This window comes from Sebastes umbrosus, chromosome 12 (genome assembly GCF_015220745.1).
Source record: "Sebastes umbrosus isolate fSebUmb1 chromosome 12, fSebUmb1.pri, whole genome shotgun sequence".
In the NCBI taxonomy this organism is placed as follows: Eukaryota; Metazoa; Chordata; class Actinopteri; order Perciformes; family Sebastidae; genus Sebastes; species Sebastes umbrosus.
The window spans coordinates 24759759-24774607 of NC_051280.1; the positions used below are offsets into that span (position 1 = coordinate 24759759).

General features: G+C 37.8%; 1 protein-coding gene across 2 annotated transcripts; it reads left to right on the top strand.

The window, feature by feature from the left end:
• Window positions 1-8306: 8306 nt before the first annotated feature.
• Window positions 8307-14826, top strand: LOC119498297 (intracisternal A particle-promoted polypeptide). 2 transcript variants are annotated; one of them, XM_037787054.1, is made up of 10 exons: window positions 8307-8464; window positions 9657-10076; window positions 10166-10377; window positions 10638-10857; window positions 10988-11143; window positions 11265-11432; window positions 11525-11662; window positions 11791-11913; window positions 12567-12787; window positions 12869-13093. In XM_037787054.1, the coding sequence occupies exons 2-10, from the start codon at window positions 9728-9730 to the stop codon at window positions 13091-13093; spliced, it is 1812 nt and encodes a 603-aa protein (XP_037642982.1). In that variant the 5' UTR covers window positions 8307-8464; window positions 9657-9727. The 2 variants fall into 2 exon arrangements, with proteins under 2 accessions (XP_037642982.1, XP_037642983.1); XM_037787055.1 differs by lacking the exon at window positions 8307-8464 and having other exon boundaries at window positions 9728-10076; window positions 12869-14826.
• Window positions 14827-14849: the final 23 nt, after the last annotated feature.

The window sequence follows — 14849 nt, forward strand, 5'->3', positions numbered from 1 at the left end:
CCCCACGTGTTTTTCCTGCACAAACACACACAGTGCATCCCTACTTTCTCCTTCTTTGTCGGTTCAGTCAAGTTTAAATTAATTTTGCTTTATAGTTCTCAATTTAAATAAGTCCTGGCTGGGGAAAGGGAGGGGGCAGCAGGAGGAATTATATTACTATATATTTGCGCTCCCCCCTTCTTATTTTCTATTAACTTATTTGTTGATTTAATTTATTATTACTCTCGTATTTTCGTATTATTAATGGGGGTTTTTTGTTTTTGTTTTTTAACTCTATTCTTTCTTTTTATTATTATTATTATTATTATTATTATTATTATTATTATTATTATTATTTATTTTCTTAATTTTATTTCAATTTTGAATGTTGAAGTTGCTATTTAGTGTACTTAATGAGTTTATCTATAAGCTTATCTACTTAAAAAATTGGTTTATAAACTATTGTAATTACGAACTGTAAATTGCATATAGATTCACAGGTTGATCACGCTTGTTGAGGCGTTTTGAGGTCATGGAAAAGTATAAAAAAATTAAGACGGAAAAGTGTTATGATGCACATCAAAACAAGTTTCAGTATGAAAAAAATGTTGTGCTTTAGTTGGAAAAAAGCCTGATAAAGGTATTTTATTACACCTTCTCAGAAATCCCACTATGATGGTAAACCAAAGGAAAAATATAGTTAACATGGGTTAACACGCATGCACATATACATATGCTCGGAGGTGACCTGAAGTGAAGGAGGATGCATGTGTGTGCCCACTTAAAAATTGGTTTATAAACTATTGTAATTACGAACTGTAAATTGCATGTATAAGAAAACAACCTTGAAAAAAGGATGGATGTGTGTGTGTACCCATGTAAAAAATATTACTATATATATATTTTCTTTAACTCTATTCTTTCTTTTACTCTATTTTTTGGCAATTGCATATATGAAAACAACCTTGAAAAAAGGGAAAAAGTAAAGTATAAAAAAAAGAATTTACTGTTTTGATCGCCCTTTTGTTGAGACGTTTTGAGGAAGTATAGAAAATTAAGATGTAAAACTGTTATGATGCACATCAAAACAAGTTTCACCCTCTCAGAAATCCCACTATGATGGTAAACCAGGGTCTGAAATTAACTTTTTTCACTTTTCGCAAGTGTTTTTTTGTCTGTCACTAATAAATTTTAAATCTATTTACTAAATGAAGGGATAACATTTTAGATCTGATGTAATTCAATATTCTATGTATTTTACATAAAAAAACATTATATACAAGGTAAATTACAGTGTTTTCCCCTGCACGAACACACACACAGTGCATCCCTACTTTCTCCTTCCTTGTCAGTACAGTCAAGTTTAAATTCATTTTGCTTTATAGTTCTCAATTTAAATAAGTCCTGGAGGGAGGGGGCTGCAGCCAGCAGGACGAATTACCTTTGGAGTCACGCCTAAAATACACACACACCATCAACTGTCTCGCAGGCTCCTCAGAAAAGAAGAGAGGTTTTTGCTTTCAGTTTTGGCTTCATCCAATCACATCTCTCCTCCCCTCTGTCTCCGTCTGATTCCACCGGTTTCACACTACCAGAGGAGCCAATGGGAGGCGGAAAACGTGCCACTGAGTCGGCCAATCCGCGAGCAGTTGCTATGTTGGAGGCAGAATCGATAAGAGGGATTTTTTTTTTTTCTTCTTCTTCTCTTTTTTACTAGCTCACATTATATAGCTGGCTTATAGGCTGAAGGAGAGAGATCCTGTTGCCTGCCAAGCAGCATGCAGGCAGGCTGCAGGACTGAGAGCCATTAAAACACACCAACCAACCAGCAGCTCCACTGTTTCTTTCTTTCTTCTTTTAAGAATTCACAGGTTGATCACGCTTTGTTGAGTCGTTTTGAGGTCACGGAAAAGTATAGAAAATTAAGATGGAAAGCCGTTATGATGCACATGAAAACAAGTTTCAAGTATGAAAAAAATGTTGTGCTTTAGTTGGAAAAAAAGCCTGATAAGATATTTTATTACACAGAAATCTCAGAAAACTCTCAGAAATCCCACTATTATGGTAAACTGAAGGAAAAATATAGTTAACATGGGTTAACACGCATGCACATATACAAATGCTTGGAGGTGACCTGAAGTGAAGGAGGATGCATGTGTGTGCCCACTTCAAAATTGGTTTATAAACTATTGTAATTACGAACTGTAAATTGCATGTATAAGAAAACAACCTTGAAAAAAGGGAAAAAATAAAGTATAAAATCAGAACAAGTTTCAGTATGACAAAAAATGTTGCGCTTTAGTTGGAAAAAAAGCCTGATAAAGGTATTTTTATTACACCCTCTCAGAAATCCCACTACGACGGTAAACCAGGGCCTGAAATGAACTTTTTCACAAGTTTTTTTTTTGTCTGCCACTCAGAAATTTTAAATCTATGCACTAAATGAAGGAATAACATTTTAAGATCTGAAGTCATTCAATGTTCAATATTTTTTACAAAAAAAATATTATATACGTGGTAAATTACAGTGTTCAAATTACGCCGTAGCTTCCGGGGGAACCTATTGTACACAGTACTGTACTGTACTGTTCTATTATCATCATATAGTGGTTATTTGCATATAAACGCACAATTTAAATGATTAGGAAATAAATTATTTAAAATAATCTTGGCATTAGTAGTTTTAATGATGTATTATAAGCTGCTTAGAAAGTTAAACAGGTAATAATTCTCTCTCTGATATCTATTTTATATGGCTGTGAAAACATCTCCTTCAAACAACTGAATTTATTCAAATTTCTCACCAAAACGTAATTATACGAGATTACATTTTGCACATATCATGATAAAGTTGTAATTTACCTTCGTCCAATAGTTTACGGAGTAGAGCTTGAACGCGCATAATGTAACCTGCGTTAACTTTTTTGTCCATAGTTAGTAGTCTGCACATTTTTTATCTGTTCTAAATGTACCTTAAAGGGAGATTTGTCAAGTATTTAATACTCTTATCAACATGGGAGTGGGCAAATATGCTGCTTTATGTAAATGTATGTATATATTTATTATTGGAAATCAATTAACAACACAAAACAATGACAAATATTGTCCAGAAACCCTCACAGGTACTGCATTTAGCATAAAAATATGCTCAAATCATAACATGGCAAACTGCAGCCCAACAGGCAACAACAGCTGTCAGTGTGTCAGTGTGCTGACTTGACTATGACTTGCCCCAAAACTGCATGTGATTATCATAAAGTGGGCATGTCTGTAAAGGGGAGACTCGCGGGTACCCATAGAACCCATTTACATTCACATATCTTGAGGTCAGAGGTCAAGGGACCCCTTTGAAAGCCTCCTTCACCACAAGCTAGTATGACATGGTTGATGGTTCATTTATTGGCCATCTCGGTGACCTCTAGTAACAGTGACCGGAGTAAGGGGGCTCAGATCAAACTTAGATGAGAGGTGACACTGATCCTGCTCTTATACGGGGATAACATAATACAGCTTGCTGAAGAACTATTCTGGAGAAATGCCAATCCAGATCCACAACCAAATCAGATTTGCAGATACCAGCTTAGACAGGGATGGCAGATGATCCGACCTCCTTGAAACAGGTAGAGCAGGACACTGACTCACCTCTACTTTCCTTTTGGATAAATGCTCCAACAGTTTACATGACATACATATTGTGTTGTACTTCTATTTCTCAAGGAAAACAAATTTTCACTTATGATTTCAGCTGTAATAAATGAAGGACCTCAAGCTCTCAGGACAATCTCATTGCGGGAGTTCAGCTCTCAAATAGATTAAAACAGAACCAGCAGGCACCTTGCCAACAGGCCAATGTGGCAGACTGCAGATGACAGAGAAGCTTCAGAGTTCAAATCAGGAAACCAGCTTGGTCTGAAAGCATAATACAGTATGTACATTGTAGGCGGCGAACTCAAGATAAAGATAAAGAAGGGTTACGCAGTTCACAAGTCCTGTCAGGTGAGGAGAGAAGCCTTGTCTTGCGATATCAGAACAAACACGTAGATAACATTTGCAAATACAATGTATTTGTAATAAGAAGGAAATTGTACACACAAAATAAAACACCCAGGTATTTTTACAGTGAAAGTTATATATAAAACTCATCCCACAGAGCGCTGTAATTACTCGTTTCGCATTATCTGGTTCGATTTAAAGCCAAGTACTCAGTAAACGCTGAACTCTATCTACTCCCATAAGAACCCTTAAGCTGTCATCTCATGATGTTTTTCTTTCCTGGTGAAAGCGACGTCTAGCCAGAAGACAGAGGCCCTGATGTAAAAAGTCAGACATACCCTGCACTTAAAACAGAATGGTAATTATGGTGACTGCTTTCCATAGGATGACCCTCGCACTATTTACTTTTTCTCCCGCTACATGGGGAGAATCTGGGAGCAAGGCAAACACTCTGCTTCCCATCACCACAATGGAGAGACATGATGATGGTTGAAAATAATCATCGTGTTCATGACAAGCAGAAACTTTAGGGAGAAAAAAAAAGAAACTGAGAGACTAGAGCCTAACAAAAAAATAAAAACATAATCACACACTGTAACAGAACCACTTTCACCAAATGAAGTCTATGTCACTACCTTCAAATTCATTTTAGCACCTCACCTACTTATTAAAACCTGTTTTACAAGAGACACCTGCCCAGGCAGCAGCATAAAGAACAAAAGGCAAAGAAAAATAAACTCGTTCATATTACAAATGAAACACATAAAGCCTAGACACTATAGGGATTATGCACAGAAATTCTATCATTAAGGTTCATTTAAAGGATTTAGCAGAGGCCTGTTGTCTGCCTTTAGTAATGAGGTGAATCAGTAGCTACAATTCAGTTATTTAAACCAACTTCATGCTGGACTTGTAGAGAACATGTACGTCCCTCACGAGCATGTATCATCCCGTGATTGAAAGGAGGCTGTTGTCAAACTTCAATGAGACACCAAATGAGGCTCTTGAATTGCAAATCAGCACTGATCACTTCACGACTGCTAAAAATACGTAATGTGATTAACACACAAACTCAGGCTTGTGTGCAAAGTGACAGTGCTCGTGCCACCGATGAGAAAAAAAAAATAATCTTATTAGAGGATGAAGGATACATTTCCATCCAAATTTTCATATTTTTGGGTTCTCTGATATGCATGTTGGGCTGCACGGAGGTGCAGTGGTTAGCACTGTTGCCTCACAGCAAGAGGGTTGGGGCCTTCTGTGTGGAGTTTGCATGTTCCAAAGACATCAGGTTAGGTTAATTGTTGACTCTAAATTGCCCGTAAGTGTGAATGGTTGTCTGTCTCTATGTGTCAGCCCTGTGATAGTCTGGTGACCTGTCCAGGTTGTACCCCACCTTCGCCAAATGTCAGCTGGGATCAGCTCCAGCACGCCCCATTACAGATAACGGATGGATGGATGATATACATGTTGCCAAGTTAAAACTGTTTAATCAGGGATGATTTAAAAAATATATTACATTTCATGTTAAAACATGAAAACAGGTTACTGAAAAATGGGAAAGCTGGACATGACAGAACACAGTAGTATTACAATGAATATATTTTCTTTTTTTTATACTTAAAAAACATTTATTAATTTGCTCAAAGTTAGACGTCCGTCGCTGATTCTTTGGCTAACAAATGATGCTTTTCATGTTCACAAACTCACTGTAGTCTCTCAGGGCAGACAAGTCAAATCAACATTTATTTGTATTGCCCTTTACAATAACCAAAAGGTACCCAAAGGGCTTTACATTAACATCAAGAAATAACAGGAATAAAAACATAACATATCATAAAATCATAAAAAGGTACATAAAAAGCACAGGAAAAATGTCAAAATGTCAAAAGTCTTGAGCTTAGATTTAAAAAGCACTAGGTCAGTGACAGTGCGTACATCAGGGGGTAACTTGTTCCATAGTTGACGAGTAACATGTAAGTCTAGATTTTTAAATTCCTCCCAAGATATACATTAAAGGTGACATGGGAGTGTAATTGTTTCTCTTTGAAAGTTCACTCAGTTCAGAGGGCGAGCTCTGCCTTATATTGGCTTACTAGGAGTCCATTTAAGCTGTATCCAATAAGCTAATTGTTCAGCTGTGATAATGGCCATGGTGGATGCCCTTTAGGGAAACAGGACACACTGGAAATGTAACAATACATGGCAACAGGAGGGGAAACCAAACCAAGCGTGAAATACAAAGGCTGGCCAAGGTTGGCACATATCTTACCTTTGAGATTTAATTGGCCAACGTTGGTGTCACCACATATTCTCCCAGTACACACCACTGGCTGTTAGATTCTGTGTGACACATTGAAATAGCAGGAAATACAAGTCATATGACAGTTACAGTACTTTTTTTCCTGTAACTGCCAGAGTAGGCGTATTTCATTTTCACCTCAAACTCAGTGCACCAGACAGGTCTAATGGGCCCGAAGCAGAGCTAGAGTTCTTCTGTAATGTAATGACAGGTTTCCAACATAATATTTAAAACCATTTTTTTATGTCAAGCTAAGCTGGAGTGTAGATTACAATAGAGTAGAATAGAAAAGAATAGAATAGAAAGCTTTATTGTCATCGTATTAAATACAACGAGATTCATTGTTGCCACTTCTGGTCATTGTGCTTTAAAACAAATACTTGACAAGACTAAACGAGGCAGATAAAATATATATAACAGGTAAAACACACTCAATATATAAAGCAAATAAAACAGGCGAACTAGTGTTACACTAGAGGTATGAAATATAAAATAGATGTAATGTAAACAGAGATGATTGCACTTGTAAAATAGGTAGGGTAGATGTAATAAATAAAATGTAAACAAAGGTAGTTGCACTTGAGGTGTATATATTGCATCAAGGATATATTGCACTATAAAGAGTAGGATAGTTAGCTTGGTCAAGTCTCCAGTGGAAGAGTATATACAGCCAACAACACAGTGGAGGATGGCTACATCTAAAAATTACCATTCTGCTGGGGGGCTGACATGCTAAGAATACTATGATAATTTACATGGTAGGTTTATGTGGCTTGTTGTCAAGGACTTCCATGTGTTTAGCTGCTTATTCAGAAAAAGGAGACACTGCCATCTGGTGTTTGTGTGCTATAACAACACCTGGAGACAGTTATTGAGTGTGTAAACTGACCAGAAATAGTATAAAAATAAACAAAACACAAATTAAATATGTATACATTATATTCTATACATTATATAGAATAGGCAAGCACCCAACTGGGAAAATACACATATTGTAATCAACCAGAAACTGTCGAACATGTACTGATACACTGCAGGAATTACAGTATCCAGAGGAATCACCTTTTACAGTCACTAAGGAAGGCTAAACACCAGGACTTTTCATTGTCAGGTCTATTGGGGAATACAGCAGCTAACATATACTGTGAAATTATTCAGTTTTTAAGAGAAACTGATTTTGTTAAACGAATCTAGAGTTTTCCTCATTATTATTATTATTATTATTATTATTATTATTATTATTATTATTATTATTATTATTTATATATATTTTTTATTTTATTTATTTATTTTAATATTTTTAATTTTCAGTATATATATCTAAAAAAACATATATATATATATATTTTTATTATCTTTTTATTTTAAATTTTTAGTATATATATTAAACAAATTTATTTTAGATATATATATCAGAGAAACTGATTTAGTTAAACGAAACTAGAGTTTTCCTCATTATTATTATTATAATTATTATTATTATTTATATATATATATATATATTTTCTTTTTTAATTTTATGTTTTAATTTTTTTTTTTTTAATTTTATTTAAAAATATTTAAAAAAATATTTTTTATTTAAAAATGTTTAGATAGTATATACTGTGAAATTATTCAGTTTTTAAGACAAACTGATTAAGTTAAACGAATCTAGAGTTTTACTCATTATTATTATTATTATTATTATTATTATTATTATTATTATTATTATTATTATTATTTATTTTTTATTTTATTTTATTTTATTTTATTTTATTTTATTTCTTTATTTCTTTATTTCTTTATTTCTTTTTTTCTTTTTTTCTTTTATTTCTTTTATTTTTTATTTTTTATTTAAAAATGTTTAGATAGTATATACTGTGAAATTATTCAGTTTTTAAGAGAAACTGATTTAGTTAAACGAATCTAGAGTTTTCCTCATTATTATTATTATTATTATTATTTTATTTTTATTTTTTTTCTATTATTATTTTGTTTTATTTTGTTACTGCACAATCTCCTGCTCCACACTCCAGTAGTGCAGATGCTGATGGTGGCGGTAATGCACCTCTCAGATGGTTTTTGCCAAACCACCAATAAACACAGAAGAAGAAGCAGAAGCAGACCAGTGCAGTCGATCCAGAGAGACTGATGTGTTGACAGTCTGCAGGGCGACGGAAGTTGCCTGCATCCTCATCAGTAAACTTATGGGTGAGTCTCCGTTAACAACAAGATGAATTTAGATTTGTTTTTCTCTATAAAAGTCTGTAATGTCTCTGTGAGTTGTCACTGTCTGAGCAGAGACTGGTCGAGCTGTTAAGTGTACATTTGACTGATTAAATGATGGTTGAATCCACCCTGAGCTGTCTGTTGCTTAGCATCTCAGCTAACGGCGGTGGGAGGTGTTTACCTATTTATATACAGCTAATAGAGCAACAAAGGTGACAGACAGTAACGTATATATGACTGCACCAGTGTGCTATAACACAAAACAGTCAAAAGAATCTGCTTTTATACATTTATAGCTTATTATATGGCCTCAGTTTTAAGATAAGATAAGATAAGATATTCCTTTATTAGTCAAACAGTGGGGAAATGTGCAGTGTACAGCAGCAAAGGGGATAATGCAGAAAAACAAGATGCATCAGCTAACACATATGACAATAACCTGATATTTTCATTTCATTCTCACTGTGCAATATCATTTTCCACTTGTGCAATGTTGTTAATAGTCTGTTTATTGTCAATACTGTATATACTGCTCCTATTTTTATACTTCCTTCTATTTAAATGGTTCATATTTTGTTACACTTTGTTTAGCTCTTTTTTTTTTTACTGTGTTAGCTGATGCATCTTGTTTTTTTGCACTATCCCCTTTGCTGCTGTACACTGCACATTTCCCCACTGTGGGACTAATAAAGGAATATCTTATCTTATCTTAACACAGTAAAAAAAAGAGCTTAACAAAGTGTAACAAAATATGAACCATTTAAATAGAAGGAAGTATAAAAATAGGAGAAGTATTTACAGTATTGACAATAAACAGACTATTAACAACATTGTGGAAAATGATATTGCACAGTGAGAATGAATGAATGAATGAATGAATGAAATTCCACCTGAAAATATCCGATTATTGTCAGATTTTTGGTGTGTGGTGGGCTGGTTGTGGAGTCTAACAGCTGCAGGAAGGAAGGACCTTGGATAGCGCTCCTTCACACACTTTGGGAGGAGCAGCCTGTCGCTGAAGGAGCTCTCCAGTGCTGAGATGGTGTCCTGCATGGGGTGGGAGTCATTCTCCATCGTGGATGACAGCTTAGCCATCATCCTCCTCTGCGTTGTTACACAACAGTCAAGTGTTGTCAGTGTGTGTTTTGGTGTTGATGCTCTTGTGTCTTTCCAGGTCTGTTTTGTGCTGAGACTCACTAGAGAGAGGGAGGGCCTCCATGTTAACACAGACCTGCCCCAGCTGCTATGTACTCCACCTCCGTGTCAACATCCACTGGTTGTGGTGGTGGTGGTGCTGATGCTGCGGCTGCCATGGCAACGCAGGCGTCCGAGCAGGCTCTGCTGGCCTCAGACCGGTACGCCAGACTCATCCTGGCCCAGATGAACAAGATGCGGCTCCGCACCGACTTCTGTGATGTGGGGTTGAGGGTTGGCAGCCGGGTCTTCAGGGTCCACCGACTGGTGCTTGCTGCTAGCAGCCCTTACTTCTCCGCTCTGTTCTCCGGGGGGATGAGGGAGGCGGATAAAGAGGAGGTGCAGATCCTCGGAGTGGAGACTGATGTCTTTGAGGTTTTGCTGGACTTCATATACACAGGTCCGCATCTTCCCCATCATCGAATTCAAGATCTGTGAAGTTTCGTATCATTTTTCTGAGTGTAAATATGAACCCTTTTTTCCTATCAGGCGTGATCAGTGTGACAGTGGAGAACGTCCAGGAGCTGATGGTGGCAGCAGACATGCTGCAGCTGAACGAGGTGGTGTCTATCTGTGGAGAGTTTCTCAAGGGACACATGGACCCGTCCAACTGTGTGGGCATCTTTCAGTTCCTGGAGCAGATTGCCTGCATGGAGATGCTGGAGTTCACTGAGAACTACATCCATGTTCACTTTCTGGAGGTATGAAACAATAAGAGCTACTGCCAATACTTGGTGTTGCTGTCAAACTCTTTTTTTGTGTTTCCCTGATAAATTGAAACTAGATGTACGTGAAATCTGTTCTCATTCCGTCCTTATTCAAAACAAGCCCTGTCAGACACCATCAGCATTTTATCAGAATTGTAGATTTACTTATTTATTTTGCTAAAAGCGTTTCAACTCACGCTGAATTTTCAAGTTTGATGCTTACAGATTGGCCTCTATCAACTGCTTCTCTTTAGGTGTGCGTCACCGATGAGTTCAGGGGCCTGTTGAAGGACCAGCTGGTGAGGCTGCTAAGAAGTGAAGAGCTGAGGATTGAGGATGAGTACCAGGTATTCACCGCAGCCATGGACTGGGTGCTCCAAGATGTGGCGAAGAGGAAAAAACACGTAGTGGAGGTGTTGGAACCGGTCCGCTTCCCTCTGCTTTCCCCACAGAGACTGTTCAAGTACATAGAGGGTGAGGGAAACTTAACATTTTGCATTTATAGTTTACATACTTATTGATTTATATTTACAATATTGCTGTAAGGTGACATATTGTAAACAACATTTTCAACTTTTTTTTGCCATTTTGATGTTCATTGAAGGTATTACGGACTTCAGCCTGCGGGTGGCACTGCAGACTCTGCTGAAGGAATACACTGAAGTCACAAAGTCTCCCAAAGAAAATAAGATGTACAGTCAGTTACAACCAGCCAAGATGAGACCCAGAAGAAAAGCCAGGAAATACCTCTACGCCATAGGTTCTGTTTCAAATTTTCAACAAAGAAAAGTAACCTGATGAATTTAGGTGACAGTACCTGAGATGTTCCAAATGTCAGAAATGTCATTTATTGTGGACCTTTACTTATTTCCTCGTGGCAGGAGGCTACACTCGGCTGCAGGGCGGCCGCTGGAGCGACAGCCGGGCGTTGAGTTGCGTGGAACGCTTCGACACCTTCAACCAGTACTGGACCACCGTGTCGTCCCTGCACCAGGCCCGCAGCGGGCTGGGGGTCGCAGTACTGGAGGGCATGATCTATGTGGTGGGAGGTGAGAGAGCTGAGGCCGTTTTGTGTTTGTGTTTAAAAAAAAAAAAACCTCAACAATCCTCAGTCTGACGAGGAATATTTTTTTCTCACCAGGGGAGAAAGACTCCATGATATTTGACTGCACTGAGAGATACGACCCAGTGACCAAGCAGTGGGCCGCCGTGGCGTCTCTGAACTTTCCGCGCTGTGGAGTTGGCGTCTGCCCCTGCCACGGAGCTCTGTATGCACTCGGTAAATGCCACAGTAGCACTATGTTTAACCACAATCCATGAAAAGTACAAGCAATGACACAGCTGGATTGGATGATAGAATCTCATCATTATCAGAACAAAACAACATGTACTGTGCTTCTTCTGTAGGTGGTTGGATCGGCTCTGAGATTGGGAAGACCATGGAGCGTTACGACCCAGAGGAGAACAAGTGGGAGGTCATCGGCAGCATGGCGGTTCCTCGCTACTACTTTGGTTGCTGTGAGCTACAAGGTGTGTTCCTCCCCTTTGGTTGAATAATAAATATGTACAGTCCCGTGCAACCTGTAAGCTTAGTTAAGTGCCTTTCTGAGTGTTCACAAACTGTTTCATACACACTTACTGTAGTGACCATTTGTCAGAAAAATCTAAATCAAACTTAAATCAAAGGGCCACTGACACACCATGGGTACTCGCAGGCAAAAAAGTCCATTGGTCATGCAAAGTATCTGTGTTTCTTATGATTTATTTCTTAAAAAACAATAAGCAAGCAAACGAAAGAACAAAGAAATCATGGCTATCGCTGCTTCTCTTGCTCTGGTAAGAAAACAACAACATAGGCCTACCCAGGTGCATGCTGGTCCTATACCTGCCTATTACCTATACGTATATAACCGCGGGTGCCCACAGTGTTACCCAGTTCACAAACAAAACAAAGCAAAAATACTAATTCACACAAAAACTAAATGTACTACACAATCAAACAATACTACTTATTATTCTTAGTAAAAGAACAACTAAATACTAACAACAACATAAATAGCTCCTTCGCTTACAAATGCTACTGAACCCTTATTCTCGTTTGGGTTTACTACGGTGTATTTCTTTACTTCTCTGATGACTTGGACACTCTGTGCAGCAGCTCTGAACTAAAAGTCTCTTTCCAGGGTTTATTTACGTGATTGGAGGAATCAGTGACGAAGGAATGGAGCTGCGTTCAGCCGAGGTGTATGACCCCATCTCCCGCCGATGGAGCGCCCTCCCCGTCATGGTCACACGTCGAGCCTATGTGGGGGTCGCCTGCCTCAATAACTGCATTTACGCGGTGGGCGGCTGGAACGAGGCGCTGGGTGCACTGGAGACAGTGGAGAAGTACTGTCCAGAAGAGGTAAAGTGGGACAATTTCATTTTCAGCCCGTAACATCTGTGTCCCAGCATTCTCCTTCACCTCTGTGCTTGTCTTTAACAGGAGAAATGGGTCGAGGTGGCTCCGATGTCCACTGCTCGCGCAGGCGTGTCAGTGTCAGCAGTTAACGGGCTGCTGTACGCCGTCGGTGGCAGGGCCGCCAGCAGAGACTTCTCCGCTCCAGTGACAGTGGACTCTGTAGAGATCTATGACCCTCACCTGGACACCTGGACTGAAGTCGGCAACATGATCACCAGCCGCTGTGACGGCGGGCTGGCCGTGCTCTGATAGCCAGGAATATTCAAACTGTGGACGTCCAAAATCGGTACCTGAATCATTCCAAAACTGCATAAACTGAAGAAAAGCTGCACCTTAAGAAACACAAAAGTGTGTTTCTGTCTCAAGTAGGCTTTCACATGATCATCTATGTTATTTATACATGGATTAGACATGTTTTTGTTTTTTTTAATTTGTCCACAACATTTGAGATTCATTGAACAGCAGATTTTAAACTGGAAAACTGCCAAAAGTGCTTATACTGGACTCATCTGTGTCTCTATTTTCAATTCACTAAATACTTTTACAAGAGTATCGGTGGAAACAGACTTGTTTTCCGGTCTTGTGTATTTGAAGACAAAGCGATCCTTGTGATAAGGATGTTTTTCACAGCAGAGGAGTTCTATTTTGGATGGACCTTTTGGGAACACTGCAAACAGTTCTTGGATAAGATGTAAAAGCACTGTTTGTTTTTTCTTTAATTTTCCTTAAAGAAATGTTTGAGGTGAGTGCATTGCTACTTGAAGGATTTATCAAACCACTTGAGCCTATTTAATAATGGAACCAAAGTTCCATGGTAAGTGATTCCTGTAAATAAGTATAAACTTGAACAGCACACCAGTGCAGTTATCACTCAGCAAATTTCACTGGATTATTTTTGTATATATATGATACTGTAAATAATAGTGCCTCTTTAATCACTATTTACACTCAGATCCAAGCAAGTGAAGAGTGTTTTAATCATTTCACTCATAAGTGGCGCCTGACATTACTACAATTTACGTTTCATTTACATTTCAACTTTATACATACCGGTATGTAGAAATGTTTTTACCTTCTTTATGGTAACTTATTTCATGTTTGCAATCTGAGTGGATCCGTTGCACAATGCAGCAGTATTTCCTATCAACGGTTATAACATCTTGGTTGTTTTTCAGTCTTAATAAACTTCATAAAAGAGTTATGTGTGTGCTGGTTTTAAAATGAACCTACATTACTTCTCTCTTCATTTAGGATAGCTAAAGTGTAATAACTTAAAAGATGGCTCAGGGCCATCCTCCACTGTAAACATCACACTGATCTGGCACATACTGTACATGACAAACATCCTGAGTTGACTGTAAATGTTTGCACGAGAGATTTTATGAACTGTGCAAACAAGAACATATGGAATCACTTACTTAGTGCCAGATAACTCAGCACTCCTGGATTTACACTGAATAGATCAAATGAATTGTGATACATTTTTACCGTAAAGGTTGTGATGTGTGAAAATGTAACATCTTTACATAACTGATAAAATATTCAGGTCTCTGTATCCTATACTCCAGGGAGAGACGGATCAGTGAGGATGTTTGGGAACAGTTAACATAAATAACTCAGAATTATACTGACTTGCATCAGTCTGGAGTTACACAACAATGGAAGGGAAATGTATGCAAATAGCCCCAATGTTTATCCATTGTCTCAAATTTGCACATGTAAAATTGCCACATTCAAACACATTTCAACAAGGGTACTTTACGTCTGTACTTTTCACAGCAAAGAATGTGATTCTACAAATGTTTTCTGATAAATTATTCATGTTTCATTCATTTCGAAGTCTGCCTTGTTCTACATTTAAACTAGTTTGTAATTTCTGTGGTCATTTTGCAACTGTTCTTATTCATTTTTGTAAATGATATGCCACATTTCTACATGTCACACTTGTCCCAAAAGATATTAAAACTATTACATAGGTAACTGAATTACTGTAGTGCGTTGGTGT